The 20,768-nt window shown below is 34.9% G+C and overlaps 1 protein-coding gene across 8 annotated transcripts in view; it reads left to right on the top strand.

The window, feature by feature from the left end:
• Window positions 1–20,768, top strand: part of RYR3 (ryanodine receptor 3) — a 194,068-nt gene that overhangs the window by 106,195 nt on the left and 67,105 nt on the right. For 5 of the 8 annotated variants that reach the window (XM_041410068.1, XM_041409668.1, XM_041409751.1 and 2 more), the window contains 15 exons: window positions 1,124–1,238; window positions 2,975–3,107; window positions 4,098–4,201; window positions 7,495–7,630; window positions 8,444–8,624; window positions 9,092–9,197; window positions 10,384–10,504; window positions 11,074–11,243; window positions 11,875–12,095; window positions 12,462–12,552; window positions 14,037–14,177; window positions 15,856–16,019; window positions 16,962–17,040; window positions 18,247–18,336; window positions 19,761–19,910. In XM_041410068.1, coding sequence (XP_041266002.1) covers window positions 1,124–1,238; window positions 2,975–3,107; window positions 4,098–4,201; window positions 7,495–7,630; window positions 8,444–8,624; window positions 9,092–9,197; window positions 10,384–10,504; window positions 11,074–11,243; window positions 11,875–12,095; window positions 12,462–12,552; window positions 14,037–14,177; window positions 15,856–16,019; window positions 16,962–17,040; window positions 18,247–18,336; window positions 19,761–19,910 — 2,002 coding nt within the window. The remainder of the gene's footprint in view (window positions 1–1,123; window positions 1,239–2,974; window positions 3,108–4,097; window positions 4,202–7,494; window positions 7,631–8,443; window positions 8,625–9,091; window positions 9,198–10,383; window positions 10,505–11,073; window positions 11,244–11,874; window positions 12,096–12,461; window positions 12,553–14,036; window positions 14,178–15,855; window positions 16,020–16,961; window positions 17,041–18,246; window positions 18,337–19,760; window positions 19,911–20,768) is intronic. The other 3 variants (XM_041409838.1, XM_041409979.1, XM_041409596.1) reach the window with 1 other exon arrangement.

The following is a 20,768-nucleotide window of genomic DNA, read 5'->3' as shown; positions in this document are numbered from 1 at the left end:
TATTTTTCCCAAACTTAAAGCCCATTTTATATTTAGTGTATGAGTGGATAAAGTTACTGGTGTCTTTTCAATTGGAAATTCAGAAGAAATTTCCTTTATATAGCACCAGATGATGTGAGAATATTTTCTGCATCTTTGCTATAAAATTACCTCTGTTGAGCTGTAGTATTTTGATGTATTCTTGCATGTTTGTTATTCCTCTTGTGTGATTAAATGCTGTATGGGCCATTTAATGTTGGAAGGAAAATTACCCAATTTGTCCTTGATGCTGAGTTTGTAAATTTGCTGAGAATTATACAAGGGATAAAGGATAAATTTTGCCTAAACATGGCATGGATATAAGCACCTTCCAAGAAGTGCTGTATTGAGACTCATCCATTCTCAGTTTTCTGTATTTCTTTAAAGCAGGAATGATGCCTGTTATTTGCCATGTCTTTTTAAAAGATTGTCCTAAAATGCTAAAAATCCCTGGATTCTGCTGAAATCTAGTCTCTGGATTATTTTAAAACACATAAATTGTCTTCTGGATTATGAAAACAATACAGCAGATTCTAGAAAATGTTGAGAGAATGGTGGGCAGAGTGAAAAAGTTAAAATAGTCCTTCATAATGGACTTGTATGCCACTTCTGACAGAATTTGAAAGTAGTGATGAAATACATATAATAGATTACCTTAAATGCTAGATCTATTTATTGTCTTTACTTTGTGAACAGAGGAAATTAATTAAGAGGTTACTGCAAAAATATGATTGATTTGATTTCATTTTCTTGAACTCTGTTCTGAACTTAAAACCTAAAAAAACATATTCTTTTCCACTTAGATCATCACAGATTTTCTTTTTAAATTTAAACAGAACAGATGGCAGGAGCAATTTAGAGATGAAGAATTGCCATCTCAAAATAATTTTGAGGTTAATATTCTTCTTATGAAGAATCTATGAGAATTGGAGGAATGACAACATATTGAAATGTGAAACATTTTGTTCACAGATGCTTTTGTATTATGCTGAATTCTAAGAATTTTCAATTATGTTAATACCATGAATGCATACTTCTGAAATCTCAATGCTTCGACTTAAATTAATTTGAGGTTTTTTTAAAAGCAAATTGTCTTCCATTTTAGGGAAATAATGAACAACAAGGTGTTTTATCAGCATCCTAACTTAATGAGAGTCTTGGGCATGCATGAGACTGTTATGGATGTGATGGTAAATGTGCTTGGAGGAGATAAATCTCAGGTAATTTCACCACAATTTGTTCTGTGTTTTGCATTTTGAACCTCCCCAAAAATATATTAGGATGTTTAAGAAGTGGACAAAAATATATCCCATCTAAGCTAGATTTTGCTTGTCCAAATTAAAGTATTCATTAAAGAAAAATGTAGATTTTTTTTATTTTACTAGAGGGAGAAGCCCAGTAGCCTAGCCTTGATTTTTAAAATGTGAGATGTTTTAGGTGTTTCATTTTTTTGTTTAATTGGATTGTAAGATGTTTTGTTTTTAAATTAAATATATACTTTAACTGCATTTATTGGAGGTGTAGCTCTGGTAGGAAAATTTACCTTTTCATCTTAAATGAAGTGTTACTACCTAATTACTAATTATAATAAAAGATTAAATCCAGTTTATATTTTAATGCTCAAATTCATCTACTTTAATTGAGCAAAAATTTTCTTGCAGTGTTGTGTTCTCCCTTTTCTCTGTGCCATGCTGGAATATATATATATATATACGTTATTTTAAAGGCAGAGTGGCATAAATTTTGAGAAGCCTAACAGAAAATCTTCACTCCTGATCAAAGTGAGAAGTGAAGTGTGCATATTTTCTTTCTTCTCTTTGCTCATGCCTGATGTTTTTATCCTGTTGCCTCCATCCCAAAAAGAGAGGTCTCCTCTGATCCCAGTATTCCTTATCTAATACCCTTTCGCCTGGCCACTCATTTTTCTTATGTACTTGGAACAGTTTTCAGCCCAATATTCTACCTTTTGCTTATCTTTTCTGTCCTTCAATTTTTCACAGCTTGATTGATTTCTATGTGCAGCTGCACCACTCTTTGCCTCTTTAATCAAGAATTCTCTTAAATGCTTATACATCAAATCTGCCTACACCATTGCAGTTTTACAAAGTATTCACATATCAGTTTTAGTATTTCTGTTGTATTTCAAGGCAAGTTACAATTAATTATAAAATTATTATTACTTTGCTAATTTATAGGTACTACAACACCCTGGTTTTGCAATAACTTTTACATAGAGCCAAAGGTGATAAAAAAACCCTGAAACCCAAAACTATGACAACCCCCAATGCCTTCTAATTTTATTTAAAATATTTTCCTAGAAAGTTTTAATAACACAGATCTACAAAAATGCTTTACAGAAATTACCATGATATCCTTCAAAGGAAATGCAGACTTAGAAAACTGCTTGGTAACCTGGTGTTGTGCCATTAAATGTCTTGGCCACCCAAAAGAACCTCTTTTATGCCTCTGTCTTTTATGAATTGCATGTAGACAATGGGTACCCAGTGAATATTTCTTTCTGTTCAGTGTTGTAGCTTCAAGAGATGGAATGACCAATCATGAAATGTAGTCTTTGGCTTAGGGATTGGGCACTTTTCTAGGTTGTGGCAGCAGATTGTTTAAGCTAGATCTCCAGCTTCTTCGAATAAATGGTTAATCATGAGGCTGTATTGGGACACACACGTCTCTGAAGAAATGGTAGGAATGTTAAAACTTGTCAGTTCAAACTGGGATGTCACCTATAGTTCTCTGAAAAATGATTTTTCAACACTTTAATGGCCTAATGAGTGTGAAAGTTAAAAGGAAATGTGGGTCTTTTCCTAAGTTAGAACCAAACTGTCAGTTGCTTATCACCTTGGTAACTTCACTATACTTTCCTTTTGAGGAGTGCAGGAAGAAGGACTGGAGCAGATTGGTAATTAACATATTTCACTGCTTTGTCAACTTTCCTCTTCAGCAGATCGCTTTTCCTAAGATGGTGGCAAGCTGTTGTCGGTTCCTGTGCTACTTCTGTCGCATTAGCCGACAAAACCAAAAGGCCATGTTTGAGCATCTCAGCTACTTACTGGAAAACAGCAGCGTTGGACTGGGTATGCCATGTAGCTGCAACACCTAAAACCAAGAGTATGAGCAACTGTGTTATCACATGACTGGTGTCTAATTTGTATAGCAGGGTGAAACATGCTTAAACCACCTTGTGGTTTCACCTTTCATAATTTTTCTTTTTTTTTTTTTTTTCACTTTTGTTTCATGCTAGTGTGTCTATGAATTGTATTAGGAACAGAACAGAATAGTCTGAATCTGTGTTTTAAAACACCTTAAAAATTAGTATTAAACACATCATTTGACATTTTTCTATTCAAAATAGTTGTGGTTTGAAATCTAAGATTAAATTGACTCCTTATGGTGCTTGCCTGTTTCATCTGGTTTAAATTTCCTTGCCTCTACAGTTTAGACTACTGAAGTAAATTTCATATTTTTCTATTCACTGACTATGTTTTTTAATGCATGTGCATTAGATTTTGTAACACAAGAAAAAATTTATTAGCTAGATAGATGGCTATAATAATAAGATATGTCAAGACAAGATAGCTTATGATTTCACAGTGATTTAGCTCTTCATGTGTGCATTTGGCCATAATAAACACAGAAATCTGGAAAATATTAAAGAAAGAAAACAGATAATTGAAGCTTGAAATGTCTGTTTTTGCTAAAGATAGGCATGTTTTGAAATCTTGACTTGATAAAGCTGTGCAGAATTATGTAGTTAACACGTTAGTCTCCTAAGGAAATAGTATTCCTCCAATTTGCTCTGTTGTTAATACTGGGGTTTTTTTCATCTGTATTTAAAACCACTGTGTTGAAGTATGCTAACAGATATGGATGTGAAGCCAGAAAAAAAAATTCAGCATTTCCACATTATTAAAAACAGCTAACTGCGTTCTTGGATGAAGAACTGACCTAAAATGTTCTATGAATATATTTGCGTTCTAGATTCCAGCGTGATTGCTGCCCTCTGCTGCATGACTGTGATTACTGCAAACTCCCTTTAATCATTGTGTATTAACTTTTTCCTGCAGCGTTTCCTTCAATGAGGGGTTCGACACCACTCGATGTGGCAGCAGCCTCTGTGATGGACAACAACGAGCTTGCACTTGCATTGGAGGAGCCAGATCTTGATAAGGTGGCCACTCTGACCTATTTACCCATTTATTAAATGATGTAGTTGTGCTGAAAGGGTTTTAAAGGGCAAGCTTGATCACAGTAGTTTTTGAACATGTTGTCCTTAAAAACACCCACTCTAGGTACACGTTGTTTCAGGGTAAGGTTCACTGACCAGTAATCAGTTCCCCTGATTTTTCCTTATACTTATTGGGAGTCAGAGCAAAAGAGATTTATTTCTATCTTCTGCATCCTTTCACTATTGTTATCAGGTAGAAAGGATGACAAGAAAAAAGACATGAAACAGGAATATCAAAATTGTTTGGGGAGGAAAAAATTGAGAATTAAGAGGAGAATTTTAAAAAAAGGACACAGATCTTTTGGCTTAAATCATGGAGATTTGTGGGCACGGAGGTTAGAACTAAGAGAATGGAAGGACAGGTATTTCAAGATGAAAGGTGAGACAGGATTTTACGGGTAGGGTCAATGGGAGACTGAATCCAGAATTCAAGTTGTTGGCAATTGTTAGGAATAAAGGGGAATATGAGGAGAGGCAGGATAAGCTGGAAAATATGTTAAAATGTAAAAAATTGCATGAAAGTTATTTGTATATCATAGGAGGAAAACAGATTTAGAGATGGAAGTGCACAGTCAGAAGAGGAGGAAAGCGGGTAAAGGAAATTAGATGTGCTAGCAGAGCACTGGGGTGCAGAAAACAGAAAGCAGGGTTTAATATAAATGGAGAGAGTAGTTAAACACATAAAGGATGGTTTAGCACAGGGAAAGTCTTTGTGCAGGATGACAGGATCCTGTGATGACAGTGGAACTCGTGGGACTGTTTGTGATTAGTACGTGGTGTGGGAGAGGAAAAGTTGTGAAATTGAAATAAATGGGCATATTACAGTGATAGCTGGGGGAAGACAGGCAAGAATATGAATGAAAAGGGTGTGAGACAGCACAGCATATACTTACTAGGCAGTATGCTCTTGAGAAGTGTTAGCAATTCTCTATCACCCACAAAATTGCTGAGTACACTCTGTCCTGTCATTAAAAAAATTGAATGGTATTGATATCAATCCTTGGGATTCAATGCTAGTGACAGGAAAACTACCAGTGACTGTCTTATATATTCATGGAAACTACTGTAGAGGAAGTCACTGAAACTAAATTTCACTGATGACCACATTTCTCATTTACTGATTGCTTACCTTGAAATACTTGGCACTTTGCTTACTGAAATACTTGGCCCTGTACAAATCCTGAATATTCAAATAGTAACAGATATCAGCTGTAACATAAGCAGTATTTTATGCTGAAAAGATCAGGCTGTATGTGCCTCAGACTGGGCTTCTCAAATTCGTTAGTCATTTTAGCTGTAAGAATTTTAGCTGTAATGCATTGGCTGCAATGTATTACCTTTGGTGAGACAATAACTTTATCTGGTGCAGTATGTGGAGGTTATTCAGTAAACCAATCATATACTAAATAACTAGAAAAAATTAGCGCTCTCTAGCTATTAGTTGTGGATGGATGTGACAGTCCCTAATCACAGAGCGATACAGCATTTCTATGTGACTAAAGTTTATACCATAAAAATTGTGTGCAAAACAAACAAATTACAGGTAGACAACTTCACTTTTCAAATTTTGCCATTGCAAATTTAAACTCCATATTGCATATAGGTAAAGCCTTATAAAATAAGGGCCTTTTTACCCTTATAGAATCATGGCTCAGGCCTGCTACTTGGCTAAGTAAAGGAGGACTGTGGGAAAGTGACTCAGCTGAATTGGAGGTAGAAAAACAAGTTACATAACATTACATGCTCACATTTGGTGTATGGTGGTCGGCTGGATTATGTTTGTTATGACTTAACTATGCAGCTGATGGTTGGCTAACTGCTTAAAAAGGCCTGGTTTTTGCAACAAAGCAGCACTCCTTTGCCCCTGCCTGGGGATTCTGCGTCGCTTTGCTTCGTACAAATCTCTTTTTACTGCAAATGTGTGAGACTGTGTGGAGGGTAGAGGATTGCACAAGAAATGTATCCCATACCATAGTAAACTGAATAGATTAAAACTATATGGCTTGGTGGTAACGTCGTAAAATCTTAGAAGAAAGAGATTTGTTCTACTGGTGTTCTCACACTTTTTATGAGCTGCATTTCTAGACCCCTGCAAGTATGTATTCACTTACATCTTCTGAAAAAATGCTTGAAAACTATCAAGTCCTGTTAGGAATTATATACTTTTTCCTCAGAGTGCTCTGAGTAACTTCTTTACTTCATACTGTGATAAGCAAGTTTTCCACATCAACCCATTTTTCCACATCAATCCATTTTTCCACTGTTGAAGCCTTTTGGAGGCAATTTGCATACTGTATCAGCTGACATATAATTCTTCCTAAATTCATAACTTTCCCTCTTAGGACGCTGGATAATGACTAAGTATAATTTCTTCATATATTTCCCTTTTGCCATCTATTTTGTCTGCCTGCCATTTTGAGAAATTATAATTTATATCTTTTTTTACAAGTTCATGGAAGATTCTTCATGGTCATTACCCATTTTAAGTGCTCATGATCATGTGTTGTCCTTTGCACAACCATATGATTTTTTATTTTGTTTGAAATGCACAGTTATCTGCAAATTTCCTTTTAGATGAATGAGGAAATTATTCTGTATATATTGCTGAAATTCAGTTTAATATAATTAAAGAAATTCATCATAATTTCTCAAAGATTTCCCTCAGTTAAAGATACTTCTCTTGATAAGAAACGTTGTGCTAGAAATTTTTTTACTACCAACATTTTTTAGTCTTTCTGGTTTCAGACTCTTAAAACTGTTCAATGATATTTATCATTCTTCTGAAAAATTGTGATGGTTTTCATATTCATTAAAATTAGATTTATACTATATACATTTTTAATGCAATCTTTATTTTGCTGTTGTAGCAAATAAACCATACATGGTTACTGATCTGGTTTTAAAGCTGTTCAGTATTTTAGTTGTTGTGTATGTACTGTCAAAAAGATCTGGATTATACAACATTTTATTCTATTTTTCACATTCCACATTTGTTCATGTTGTATTTTTGTGTCATCATATAATTAGGTAACTTCAGAAACAAAGAGTGCTAGCCTTTTTTAATTAAAAAAAACCCCTATGACTGATATAACAATGAGCTATGTTAGATTCTTAAGTTAATTACCCAGAATATAAAAAATCTTGGGAAAAAAAATTACAGTGCTTATTCTGGTTTATAGCTATTTTTAGAAACATATTTCTAAGCATATGAATAAATTATTACTTCTGTATTGCAGGTTGTTACCTACCTGGCAGGTTGTGGCCTGCAGAGCTGTCCAGTATTGCTGGCTAAAGGATATCCAGACATTGGATGGAACCCAATAGAGGGTGAACGTTACCTGTCATTCTTACGATTTGCAGTTTTTGCTAACAGTAAGTCTAATTTCTTGGCATCCAGATTTGATCAAAAGGTCTCCCTTAAATTAATTTCCTAACCATCAAAATATATTAAATCTGAAGAGATGTTAAAGCACAGTCTCCTCATTACAAACAGAAGACTATTGGTGTATGCCTATTATTGTAACTTTTTTTTAATCTTCATAGTTAGCTGTATTTTTTTTCTTAATTTTTTTTTTTGCAAATCACATAATTGAGTAGATTAACCTGTAGCCACGGTAACAAATCATGTTAGGAATTCCTTGGCACGGGAAGACCAGGAATAGGGGTTACATCAATATATTCCTGTCACTCTCTGGGAGAAAAATCTTTCCTGTGCTCTAGCATGTGGTCCCTCCCACAGCAGACAATCCTCCACAACCTTCTCCAATGTGAGTCTGTCCCATGGGCAAAAATTCTCCACAAACTACTGCACTGTGGGGCACTTTTCCATGGGGTGCAGTCCTTCCAGGACAGGTTGCTCCAGTGTGAGTTCCCCACAAGTCCTACCAGGAAACTTGCTCCAGCGTGGGCTCCACTCTCCACAGGTCTGCAGGTGACTCTGCCAGGAGCCTGCTCCAACATGGGGTCTCCTCCATGGGCTGCAGGAAGATTTCTGCATCCCTGTGCACCTCCATGGGCCGCGGGGGCACATCTGCCTCACCACAGACTGCAGGGGAGTCTCAGCTCTGGTGCCTTAGGATAAGGACTTGATTTATATTTTGCAACAATTAGGAGAAAATGCAGTTTTTCTTCTGACTTAAGAATACCTTTCAGGAGAAAATATGTGTAGTGCTTTTCGGTCCTCAGGTGAAAGTGTTGAGGAAAATGCAAGTGTTGTTGTCAAGCTCCTCATTCGACGGCCAGAGTGCTTCGGGCCAGACCTTAGGGGAGAAGGAGGAAATGGTTTGCTGGCTGCTATGCAGGAAGCTATCAGGATCTCAGAGAATCCTAGTCGTGACCTTCCTTCCCAGGCATATAAAAGAGAAGGGTAAGTAAATGTGAATGCTTATTTGGCAAGTGATGATTTAATAGCTGGTTCAATCATGCTGGCAGTATGTGGATAATAGACCCTGTTGTGTAGGGCATTAGACAGACAGAGAGAATTAGAAATTCACATCCACAAGCAGTTGTCATATGGTAGTCATAAAGCATTAGCTAGATAAAAGTGGAATAAGAGTTACAGAGAGAAAAAGCCCAAAGGACAAAACAAATGAGAAGACTGCTGTGGAATGAAGCTAAAGTTAAGCTAAAGTAAAAGAGGAAGGTAGAAGGCTCATGTGAAGTCAGCTATTACAGTTAGCCTGTATGCTTACCCTAGGGACAAAAACCCTTTCGTCTGGAGCCAAAGGAATGAGTATATCTGGTGAATAGTCTCTGGATCATGTCTCTAGCTCCAGAGAAGAGCTATAAGATGTAGATTAGTAAAAATGCTCAATGTTATTCTTAACTTTTTAGTGATGAGGAGGAGGAGGAAGAGGAGACTGTGCACATGGGAAATGCAATCATGTCATTTTACTCAGCTCTCATAGATTTACTTGGACGCTGTGCACCAGAAATGCATGTAAGTTCATTCTACCACTTGCTCAGAAAATGTAAGGAGATTTGTAAACATAATTATACATGTTTTACTAAACCTTTCTCTATTCGAATCCTTCTTCCCTTCAAAGGTAGATTTTATGGTTTCTTGCTGTATCTAAGTAGAGACAAGCTGCAAGCTGTTTATAAAGAACCATGGTCTTTTGATTCTCTTATGCTTTTTTTTATTTATCTAAAATTTTGGTAATTTTTAAACGATGATGAAATCAAAAATATGAACTACAAGTGTTGCACAATTAAGTGACCACTATAATAACTTCTGAAATTGAACCTTTATTATTCTCTAGAAAGCCATAAAATAATTTTCATAAGAATGTGATAGAGGGCTGCTTTTTGTGTGCATTGATGAAATATGGTGCCCACGCTTGTGAATATATGGAAAAATATGTAAAATAACTGTTTCAACCGTAATGCCTGCAACAGCCACGTGCAAGACTTGGTTTTAATTAGACTGACTGTTCCTTGTTGGCACTTAAAGTTCTTTAGTAGCTTAAAATCCTCTCTTTATCTCAATACAATAAGAGTAAGAAATTTGGCTTGCAGTTTCCCTACTTACACTTAAAAAAGCTATTAAGTTTATTAGCTATATGTGGCTCTGTTGCCAGACACAGCAGTTTCATGTTATGAAAATTACTGGTAGAGATTTTCAGACACAGGTTATAGATACCAGATCTCTGCTAGAAGTTGAAAGGAATTGCTCACCTCATTGTTGTAAATGCCTTTTGAAGAATTTTGCAGGATAGAAATACTAGAAAAATGCATGGACACATCACACAGGTCTGCATCCGTTTGTAGTGTAAAAAAGCAAGCTCAAAACTTGCCACCATGGGTTCCCTAGGTAACATGGACATTTCATAAGTTTTGGTTTCATCACCATATCTGGTTGGTTTAGGAATCTTACCAATGTGGAGGTTTTGCCTTATTGGGAATTCATTATATTGTGAAATCCTTTATATAAAAATAAGACCAGATACAAATGTAGGAACTGCTGAATTTGGCAAGTTCATTCATTCTTGGATAAATTGATAAATTGAATTTCTATACATTTTCTTCTGGTGTTTGGAAAAAATCATATTAATACAAATATTTTGAAGAAAACTTTCTTATGTCCCTCAGTACTAAATTTTCTAACTGATTAATTTTTCTAACAGCTTATTCAAAGTGGAAAAGGGGAAGCTATTCGAATCAGGTCAATCCTTCGATCCCTAGTGCCAACTGAAGATTTGGTGGGGATTATAAGTATACCACTAAAGTTGTCCACAGTTAACAAAGGTAACTTCAATAATTTTATTAGACCTTTTATCTTTTATGAAAGTCTTTTGCCACATTAGCCTTCAGATGAAAAATAGAGCAGTTTTGTTTGTTGAATGTAAGCAGAGAACTGTTCAAATTTTAACTAGATCTGCATCAATTAGAGCTGCTCCAGTGGCACAGATACTTGCTCCTATAGAGGAGATAATGTAAGAAAGTAAGAAATACTTTAAAGGATCACACAATGGGCCAATACTTTGCCTCCAGCAGTGGCTTTAGAGACACTACCTCCTTAGGCAAGATATTTAAGATTTGGCTCAGTCCCTTTTGTATTTCCACATTATCCATTAATTTCTATGCTTTCATTTAAGAGTGAAAGATAATCGCAAAATAATAGGGGTTTCTAAATGATAAAAACTTTCTGTTCTAAATGATTGTTTTTCAGCATAGAACAAAACTGAACAAGAATGTAATTTTCTTTGAGTATGTGATTTTACATATTAAATGTAATTACCATATGTTTCATTGCCTTTGTGTTTCTTGTTTTATCAGTTATCCACTATTAAAAAGTGCATTGTATGTTTGTGTAGATGGCACAGTAAATGAGCCAGACATGTCTGCTAGTTTCTGTCCTGATCATAAAGCACCCATGGTACTCTTCTTGGACCGTGTCTATGGTATTAAGGACCAAAGCTTCCTCCTTCACCTATTGGAAGTTGGATTTTTACCAGATCTAAGAGCTTCTGCCTCTTTGGATACAGTATGTATTTCATTATTGAGTTTAGGTGAAATGGCTGGATATAGTGGCTCTGTAAGTGTAAAAAACCTGGAATTTCAAGTAAAAACAGCCTTTAGAAAAAGACATTGTAGGCTCACTATAAAACAAAATCAATATTAATTCACTATAAATTTATACTGCATAAGTCTGATTTAAACATTCAGTGTATAAAGTGTAAAAGTAGTTTAAAATCTTGTGATACAGGCTATACAGTAATTCAATAAGTACATTGAGTATACTGCAATAGGCCTAATGATTGCTTTTATTTCATGTTTGTTTTCAATAATTACACTGAAAATCTAGGTGTATGAAGAAATTGAGATGCCAAGTGTTATTTAAAGCTTAGTGGGGTTTTCTAACCTGTTTCAAGATAGAGGCTACATATTCTTTTCTGCTGCTATTTGTTCAGAGTGCAGGGGTGCAAGAGATAGAACATAAATGGATGGCTTGAATTTTCTCCAGTTGAAAAAGAAATTACTTTGGTCATCATATATGTCCTGGAAACATTGTTAGCACCCAGTCACTCAGGAGACTTAAGGACTATTACATTTTTTTATGTTTTATAGCCTTCATATTTAGAGTGACACTCACGCTTATTTGCTCCTTCATACAGGTTTCTCTCAGCACCACAGAGGCAGCTCTCGCACTAAATAGATACATTTGCTCAGCTGTGTTTCCTCTGCTCAAGAGATGTGCTCCCCTTTTTTCTGGAACAGAGCATCATGCCTCTCTGGTTGACTCCACGCTCCACACAATATATAGGTTATCCAAGGGACGGTCCCTCACAAAAGCCCAAAGAGACGCTATTGAGGAATGTCTGCTTGCTATTTGCCAGTATGTATGATACCGCTGTACAAATTAATTTCTATAGTGCAGGATAGGTATTTTAACAACTTGTTTCTTTGCCTGTAGTGTAGACCTAAGACTATTTTTTTCTTGCATAAAATAAATGACCAGTGTTATCTCAGGAACTGAAATGTAGATTTGTCTGTTCACTTAAGAGGGTTCAGAAGCAGCCCAATTTCTGTGCTATGTCCTTAGATAGTGAGATTCCTTAAGTACCTAGCACTGTTTTTTCAAAATACTTTTAATGAGTGTTTTGTCTCCCAATATGCAAATTGACTTCAATTATTATTTCATTTACATTGAACTGCATGAATTTTGCTGACAACATCTATTTTTTTTTTTTTTTAATTACAGCCATTTGCGTCCCTCTATGCTGCAACAGCTGTTGAGAAGGCTGGTTTTTGATGTGCCCCTGCTCAATGAATACTGTAAAATGCCTCTCAAGGTAAATACTTTATTTTCTGTACATGCATCCAGCATAAAACTTCAAAAGAAAATATTGTTGTCTTGTTTTTAAAATAAGAATGGGAAGGATAAAGCAATGTAAAATTACTTCTGAATTGAAAATAATGTTATATTGTAGTCTTTCAAATTAAATGTAACGTTTGCAAAATTTTTTAAATCATGCTTTTGCAAAGAGTAAGGTGATTATGATGTTTTGTATGGTGAACTGTTGCCTTTCCTGTTGCTTCAGCAAAAGTATTTCAATGTATCAGTTTAAACATGAGTGTTATCTTGAGATTTCTTCTTCTGCTATATGAACTAAAATAGCTCTTGGTGGGATGCATGGTCCAGGAATGAATTTTGAGTGAAATCTAAGAAATGGATTTGAGTGAAATCTAAGGATGCAGGGAAGAAAATTCACCTTTTATTTCTGAGTAATCTGTAACTGAAGTTTTATCTAGTTTTTCTTTTGTGCTGTAAAACAGAATTACAATTGTTAGATGATAAATTAATCATATTTAGAACTATTCTGTCAGGTTTGTTTCACTTTTTTTTTTTTTTTTTTTTTTTTTTTAAAATTTTTTTGTCGGGTTTTTTTTCTTTTTTTTTTTTTTTTTTTTTTTCTTTTTTTTAATAAAACAGCCTGATCTAAGGTCTGCATCTTTTTCTGAAAGAATTGAAATTTTATCATATTTTAAAGCAGAGCTGCCATATTCACAAACATGCTCTGGAGCAGCAATAATTTTTGATTAAAAGTGTGGTATAGAGGGAGTGTTTGGTCTGTTTTTTCACAATTATTTTCCTTTCTTATGCAGAATTGCAATAAAAAATAAAATGTCAAGATTCTAGTCTGATACTAAAAGAGATTTTTAAAGTTTTTATGGGATAAGAATTTTTAGTTCTACAGAAGAAACCGGTAGAAATCTGAAATTATGTGGAAAGTGTGCCAATAATCATCTATATTAGCACTTTAACTGCACAGATTTCCTGTGTGATAGTTTTTTCTGTCAATTTTTCCAGAGCTGAACAGCCACAGCCAAGAAGGTGTACTGCAGGTGTCTTTTGCAGTGTTCTGAATAACACAGAAGCCATCAACTACAAATGACAGGAGTTAAATCAATTTGAATTTGTAAAACTTTGCAGCAGAACCTATCATGTCCTGCCTTATACCCATTTCATTGTCTCTGTTTTCATCCTGTGAGCTAGTCTGTACTCAAATGGTGATAATTCTGAAAGTTTGCTACTCCCTGTAATCATTGAGAATCCCACAGCAGGAGCTGGAGATAGTACAGGCTTTATACTTTCACAATATGGGCTCTGCTACTCTTCCAAAAAGAAAAAGAAGAAAAATAAAACCATTATTCTGAGCCATTGGAAATGAAGACAGACACAAATAATACTACTCCTGTAACTGTTTAGCATAACAGTTTTTTATTTTGTTAAATAGCAATGTTTCACAAGCATTTTTATTTCTTGAAAATCTAGCTTCTGACAAATCACTATGAGCAGTGCTGGAAATATTACTGTCTGCCTTCAGGAATGGGAAGCTATGGAATTGCAGCAGAAGAGGAATTACATTTAACTGAAAAGCTTTTCTGGGGAATATTTGATTCCTTGTCTCATAAGGTAATGGCTGCAATTCACATTACATTATGGGGTGGATATAAAAGCATTATAGTGATAATTTGCTGTGCCAAGATGAGAAAACTCCTCTTTTAATGGTTGTTTCATCTAATATGGGAGATACAGCAATGAATGCTTTTAATTAAGTGAAAAATTGAACACTGAGTCTTGAAAGATTCTCTCTGAACCGAGGAAATGTTAAATCTTTGCTTGATATACTCGTAAGCTTTACACTACTAATGAGGAGAAACGTATGTGTGTGTATATATGTTTTCTCCCTCTCTCTCTCTCTCTATATATATATATACACAAGCACATGTAATGTTTAGTTCTCACTTCACTAACATGTCAGTGTTGTCTGCTCTCCTATCTTGGCTCTACTAAACATTTTAAATTACTTTTTACTGACATAAAATTAATTTTAATAAATATATGTATGTGCTTATCAAATTGTTGGTATATGCAGAATAAATTTACATTGCCTGTCTTCAAATATATATTTGCATTTCTTTAGTTGTTCAGCTATTGCCCAGCTGAAGAGATATGATGCAATATATTACGAAATAAACACATTTCCATTTTTCTGTTGCATAATGTGATATTGGGACTTTCACACTTACTCAGTTTTTCTCTCAGTAAGAAAAAAGTTGCATTTCTGATATGAGAAATGTCCTCCTGAGTAAACACTTTTTGTGCTTGCTTGGGATCAAAATTTAGCCCAATCAAAAATCAGTTTTTGCTTTACTACAATAAAAATCATATTCATTGTGCCTCACTGAATTTATGTTCTCTTTCTAAGCTAAAGATTTAGATGATTGCTCCTCTAGGCATTCTGATTTATAATATGGAAATAAAAATGGTCTCTGCATTATTCTGAAATGGCTTTTTAAGCTTAATTTGTATTTGATTTTAGTAACATTTTCCCCTATCTTAATGCTTTCACAAGCGTGAAAAGTGTCTGGAGTGCCTGATGCAATCAAATGTTTCCAATTAGTGCATCCTCAATTTTAACAAATAAATTAACATGATATGTTTCTGCCAGTGCTGGTGGCTCTCTATAACAACATTTTTATTTTTCTGTAAATGGTTGTTTGCCCAATGGTAGTTAGTGGAAGAAGAGTTGTATAAATCTGATCTGCTGACCTACAGTATTCTCCACTATTCTTTTTTGTTCTAAGCTATTTACAGGTTTGATATTATGAAAAATAATGAAATTACTTTGCTACAGTAAATCAAAATTTCCTTTAATGAAGATATTTTAAAATGAAACAGTGCAGGGTGGAAGAGAGACAAAATGACAACGACTTCTGCTACTTCTGCAGGAACTAAAGCAGTCTTTTACAGATGATCATGCTCTGTACCTAGTCAAACTACTCTTGATCCTCCCTGTACAGGCATTCATTGCCCAAAGAAAGTTCGAGTTGAACTCGTATTGCATACACATACAAAATGTCAGCACATTCTTCTGTCAATCTGAGTAGTCTTAAGAATATATCATGCTGATATAATGGAAAATAGATGTCATGCAACAATAATTTTGCTCTGTGTTTGAATTTTAAATGTGACTTACTGTTTGTTTGCATCTTCTAATATTTGTACATGGTTATGGCTGCTTGGATTTCACTAACATTTTGCATGTTTTTCTATTGGGTTTTCCAACCAGTTCCTATCTCTCCTGCAGAAGTATGATCCAGAGCTCTTTCGAATGGCTTTGCCTTGTCTAAGTGCTATAGCTGGTGCCTTGCCCCCTGATTATTTAGATACACGAATTATGTCAACTTTGGAAAAGCAGACTTCAGTGGATCCAGAAGGAAATTTTGATCCCAAACCTGTCAGCACATCAAAGTGAGTCATGTAATTCATAGTGGTTTCCTTCCCTTAAATATTTTTATACTATTCCTTATTAACATTTTTATCTTCGGTAGGGAGAGTTGGCTGGTGACTGACATGTTAGTGGTATTAAGACTTTCAGAAGTAGTAGAGGGATTTTTGCTTCCTTCTGCCAAATACTTCACTGAAACTTGTCCTGTTTACCAGACATAAACCATATTCTTCTCAGCCCTGAACAGATGTTAAATATTTCCAGCTTATGTCTGCAGAGAAAATAGTAAATTCTATATTTATTAAGTACCCTATTGCCCAATAGTTCAAATGTTTGGGATAGATAAATAAGAAACTATCATTATTTTGCACAAGCTTATGACAATTTGTACAACATCACAAAAATCTGGTGATTCAACTGGTCTGTAGCCCAATTTTTATTAAATCTTCACTTAATTTTGAGAACTGATCTGTAGAAGCATGCTATGGCAAACTAAGCAGATCATGCAGAATGATTAAATAGAGATTTGGCTTTCCTAGTAATTTTTTGCTTTTAAAATACAGACTTTGTATTCAAGAACTGAGGATCAATAGCTCAGTCTTGCTAATAAAGGCATATTCTTCCATCATTATGCATTGTGAAACTTCTATGTTAATATTATTCTTTATTAAGAATTAGCAACAAATTTACCTGCAGACTATGGTGAAGCAGGTTTTTGTTCCGTTGCAATTTCAGTTGCTAAGAAGTGTGACTGTTATGTACTTAAAGGTTCTCTGAAAATGGCATTATAGCTATGCCTTTTTTATGGCATTTCTTTTAAAGAACAGGGAATTACCAAGCCAAATGCTTTGCCTTCATTTGAAGGTGAAGCATTTTTGGTTGGTGCTATCTTTCGCTGACATTTTTTTTGTAAATCAGACTGTAGTAACTTATGATTGAGTGACCATAGCCCTCTCTGCTTACAGCCTTGTTCTTCCTGAGAAGTTGGAGTATATTGTAAGCAAGTATGCTGAACATTCCCACGATAAATGGGCCTTTGAAAAGGTAGGAGTTATTTTAAGACTGGCAACTATGCAGGATTAGTAAATAAATTAGTAAATTCCTAGGGTGAATACTGGACAGTTTAACTGACAGGCCTTTGTTCAGATTGTATAGATGTCTACATATTTATTTTGGGATATGTGGAAGAAACCTCTTACACAAATGCATTGCAATTAGCTACTTTTTCAAAGAATTTATTAGGAGGGACTTGAGGGGACTGGAAAAGAGGGAGTATGGTTTGGATTTGCAGGGGGGTTTTTTTGTTTGTTTGGGGGTTTGATGGGTTTTTGTTGTTCTTTGGAGTTTTAAAAAAACTTTTAGGTAAGGATATATAGCTCTTTAGGCATCACTTTTCATGGTAATGGTGTTTCTTGACTGGGCATCAGAGATTCAATTTTACTACAGCAGCTCTATAATCTAAGAAAGTACAGCTGAATGTCATTTTTTTTTTCAGACAAGTAGTTGCAGATTTTCTTTCTTCTTAGCTTTAAGAAGCCTGTTATGTATTGAATTTCTCTATAATTTTCCAAATGCTCTATCACTGTGCTGTGTTTCTGTTTCAGTATTTCTAGAAAGCTACAAGGAAAGACAATGAAATCTTCAATAATTTATTATAACAATTAACAACAAATGAATAGTAATTTTATGGAAGAGTTGTATAAAATAATTCTCTTGTTTGGGAGGGCCTATGTATGCAAATGTGTAGAGGAAGGTACACATACATATGTATACCTAAATATATACAGAATAATTTCAAACCATAAATTTCAGTTACTTTTGTTTAAGGTAAAGGATTCATTTGTCACATTCGTCAGTTCTTGATCTGTTCACGTTACATATTCTTCTCTGTGTTTCTGACTTTGGTCTCCCAGAGAACTGGGACAGTATATTTATTGTATTTTGGGACAGTCAGTGCTTTCTCAATGCATGAGTCCACTTGAAAGGGGCCTGTGTACATTAGGCTCAGGACTGGTGTCATGAGACCCACAGCCCACTGCTGGCATCCCTTCTGTCTCAGGCATGTTTTGTTCCTGTGTGTCCACAGATAGATGCATGCTCCTCCCCTGTGGCACTGAGCAGCTCTTGGAGTGGGTTAGCAGCTTGATGTGACAAAGGAAACTGCTTAATTTGCTCTCACTCACCCATGTTGTTCTCATCTTATTTCACTGGGGTTTGTGGTTGTTTTTTGGTTTTTTTTTTCTTTTTCAGACTAATAGTGGATGGAAATATGGTGTTTCACTGGATGAAAATATGAAAACTCACCCATTAATAAGGCCTTTCAAAACTTTATCTGAAAAGGTAATAGAGGAAATTTCAGCTCCATCCATATGAAATAGATTGATTTGTGTGCTTTTAAAAGTCCATTTCAAATATATTCTGTTAAATGTCAGGCAGAGGAACCAATAAGAATTCTTACAGTAAATAGGTACAACTTCATGCTGAAATGATTTTTCAGTTAATATTACACTGAGCCTGGTATAATTTACTTACATTAACATAATGATAATTGTTTCTTCATAGGCCTGGTCAAATGTGAATTCAGAAGTATCAGTAGCAGAGTTTTTTCAGGCTTCCATGGATGAGGAATGACTGGCAGAAACTCCTGGATCTTAATGAAAGTGTAATTTAACATATATGAAGGCAAATTTGTCTTCCAGAAAGATGGCAGAAAAATGTAAAAAATGCATAGGAGATGATTCAGTTGAAAATGCAGAAAAACATTTAAAGTATTTTGAATTTCTTGACTAGGTACAAATGTCTTTTAGTTGTCAGAACAGTGAATTTGAATTCTGCTACTTATTTTTGTAGCAATTACTGGGAGACACAAGTCAATTACATATGTCCTTCTTCAGCACATATTTCCTGTTCAGAAAATAGACATGACAAGAATCAAGAGGGATTAAAGAGGTTGAGTTTCCTAAGGTTTGTAAATTGCTTTGGAACCTTTGGAGAGGAACCAAAGCATTGCTGGTTGTTATTTAAGAAGTTCTAAGAGAATTTTCTGTATTGTCTGAAATTAGAGCTTTTGAACATAAAAATCAGGTATATCCCTAAAAGCTATCATTTTGAGCAACTGGTTTATGATACAACCTGAAGTACTGTTATTTAATTGATTTGAAAAGCCTTAATATGGCATACTCAGAATTTTGCCACAAATTTTCAGACTTTTTCTAACACTTTTACTTTTCAGAGGAGCATTGGAATATGGGCTATTGCCTATTTTTTTGATTGGTAACTGTGTTTGTATGAAGACCTGTATAGTTCAGTAACCTTCTGTATCTGTGAGTGGATATAAATACAGGAAGACTAAAAAAAGGTCTTGAGTGCTTGAGGCATTTGAAGACACATACTTGTTTAACCAATTTTTAGCACTCACAGTACCATCATTTCTTTAATTATTTTGTGCTGGTGGAATCAATAAATAAGTTTCCATGTCCAATCTATATTATTGCTCCAGGGCTAAACTAAAAGCTCATTGCAGTGCTTTTAGTTTCTAACATTTATCCCAGCAATAAATGCCACTAAGAATATTTTTTTTTAATTATAGGTATTTCAAAGCTTTTCTCTCAAGTACAAAGAACTATATTTTGTGTTCTCATACAATATACAAATTTTCTGTAATTTTGTGGTATGTGGCACTTAGTAGAGAAGGACAGAATATTTTTATTGTGCTTTTGCTACTTACTAAATACAGAAAGAATATTGCATTTTTTTCTCGAAAGGAAAAGGAAATTTATCGTTGGCCTGCCAGAGAATCCTTGAAAACCATGTTGGCCTTGGGATGGAGCCTAGAAAGGACCAAGGAGGGAGGAGAAGCAATAATACATCAGCGTGAAAATGAAAAGCTTCGTAGCATATCTCAGTCTAGTCAGGTAAGGTGGAACACCTTGATTTTAGAAAACAAAGGGCCTGATAATTAATTTACCAATAAATTATAAACAATTATGTCAATTTTATATTCTTTTAGCGAGATAGAGTTTTAAGTTTGGAAGTCATGTCACTATAATAAACACTGTGCCATAATAAAGAGGGGATTCCAAAAAACTTTTAAGACAATGAGGCTATAAGAGACCATAGATATTAATTTTCTTAGAAGAACTGAAAAGCTTTTAATATAGTCATTCAAAGAAAACTGACAAAGCATTTAAAGTCTTTAATTTTATAAAAAAATAAACAGAAATTTTTTTGTTTGGTCAAACAGAAGAGGCTAGCATGGGCTTTTGTTAAGATTATAATAATGACTGACAAATTAGTTTGCACAGTTGCTACAGGTTGGTTGTTTGTTTGTTTGTTTTAATCTAAAGGCAAAATTTTCAGGTGATGATAGATTATTTTTTCTGTTTGTAGATTTTTGTAATCACATGTTGAGGCTGCTGGTCAGTATGTCTTAGAGGAGGAAAGCTGTTTGAAATTATGACAAGTGCTGGGGAATTGTTATTGTACCCTTCGAGGTGAATTGCACACATTTGTACATAAATACAGTGAGAGTTAAGAAGCAGTGCATTGGGCACAAGTCCTGGAAGGAGTGTGCAAAGCTGTGTCACAAGCTAATTCCTTACGTACACTTGCACCAGCACTGATCCTGTCAGCACCAGCACCTGGCACCTTAAGCCTGTGTTGGGTTCCTTCTCCAGGCCCACTATTTGCTTACCACAAGGGGCCTCTGAGCACTCATTAGAACATAATACTTCAGTATTTCTCTTCTCTTCAGCAAACCTCACTCCCTTACA

The sequence above is a fragment of the Onychostruthus taczanowskii genome, unplaced genomic scaffold (assembly GCF_017590055.1).
Source record: "Onychostruthus taczanowskii isolate IOZ18803 unplaced genomic scaffold, ASM1759005v1 scaffold1, whole genome shotgun sequence".
NCBI lineage: Eukaryota > Metazoa > Chordata > Aves > Passeriformes > Passeridae > Onychostruthus > Onychostruthus taczanowskii.
Note: the sequence above shows the minus strand (reverse complement) of the source record. Positions and strands in the feature narration are given on the sequence as shown.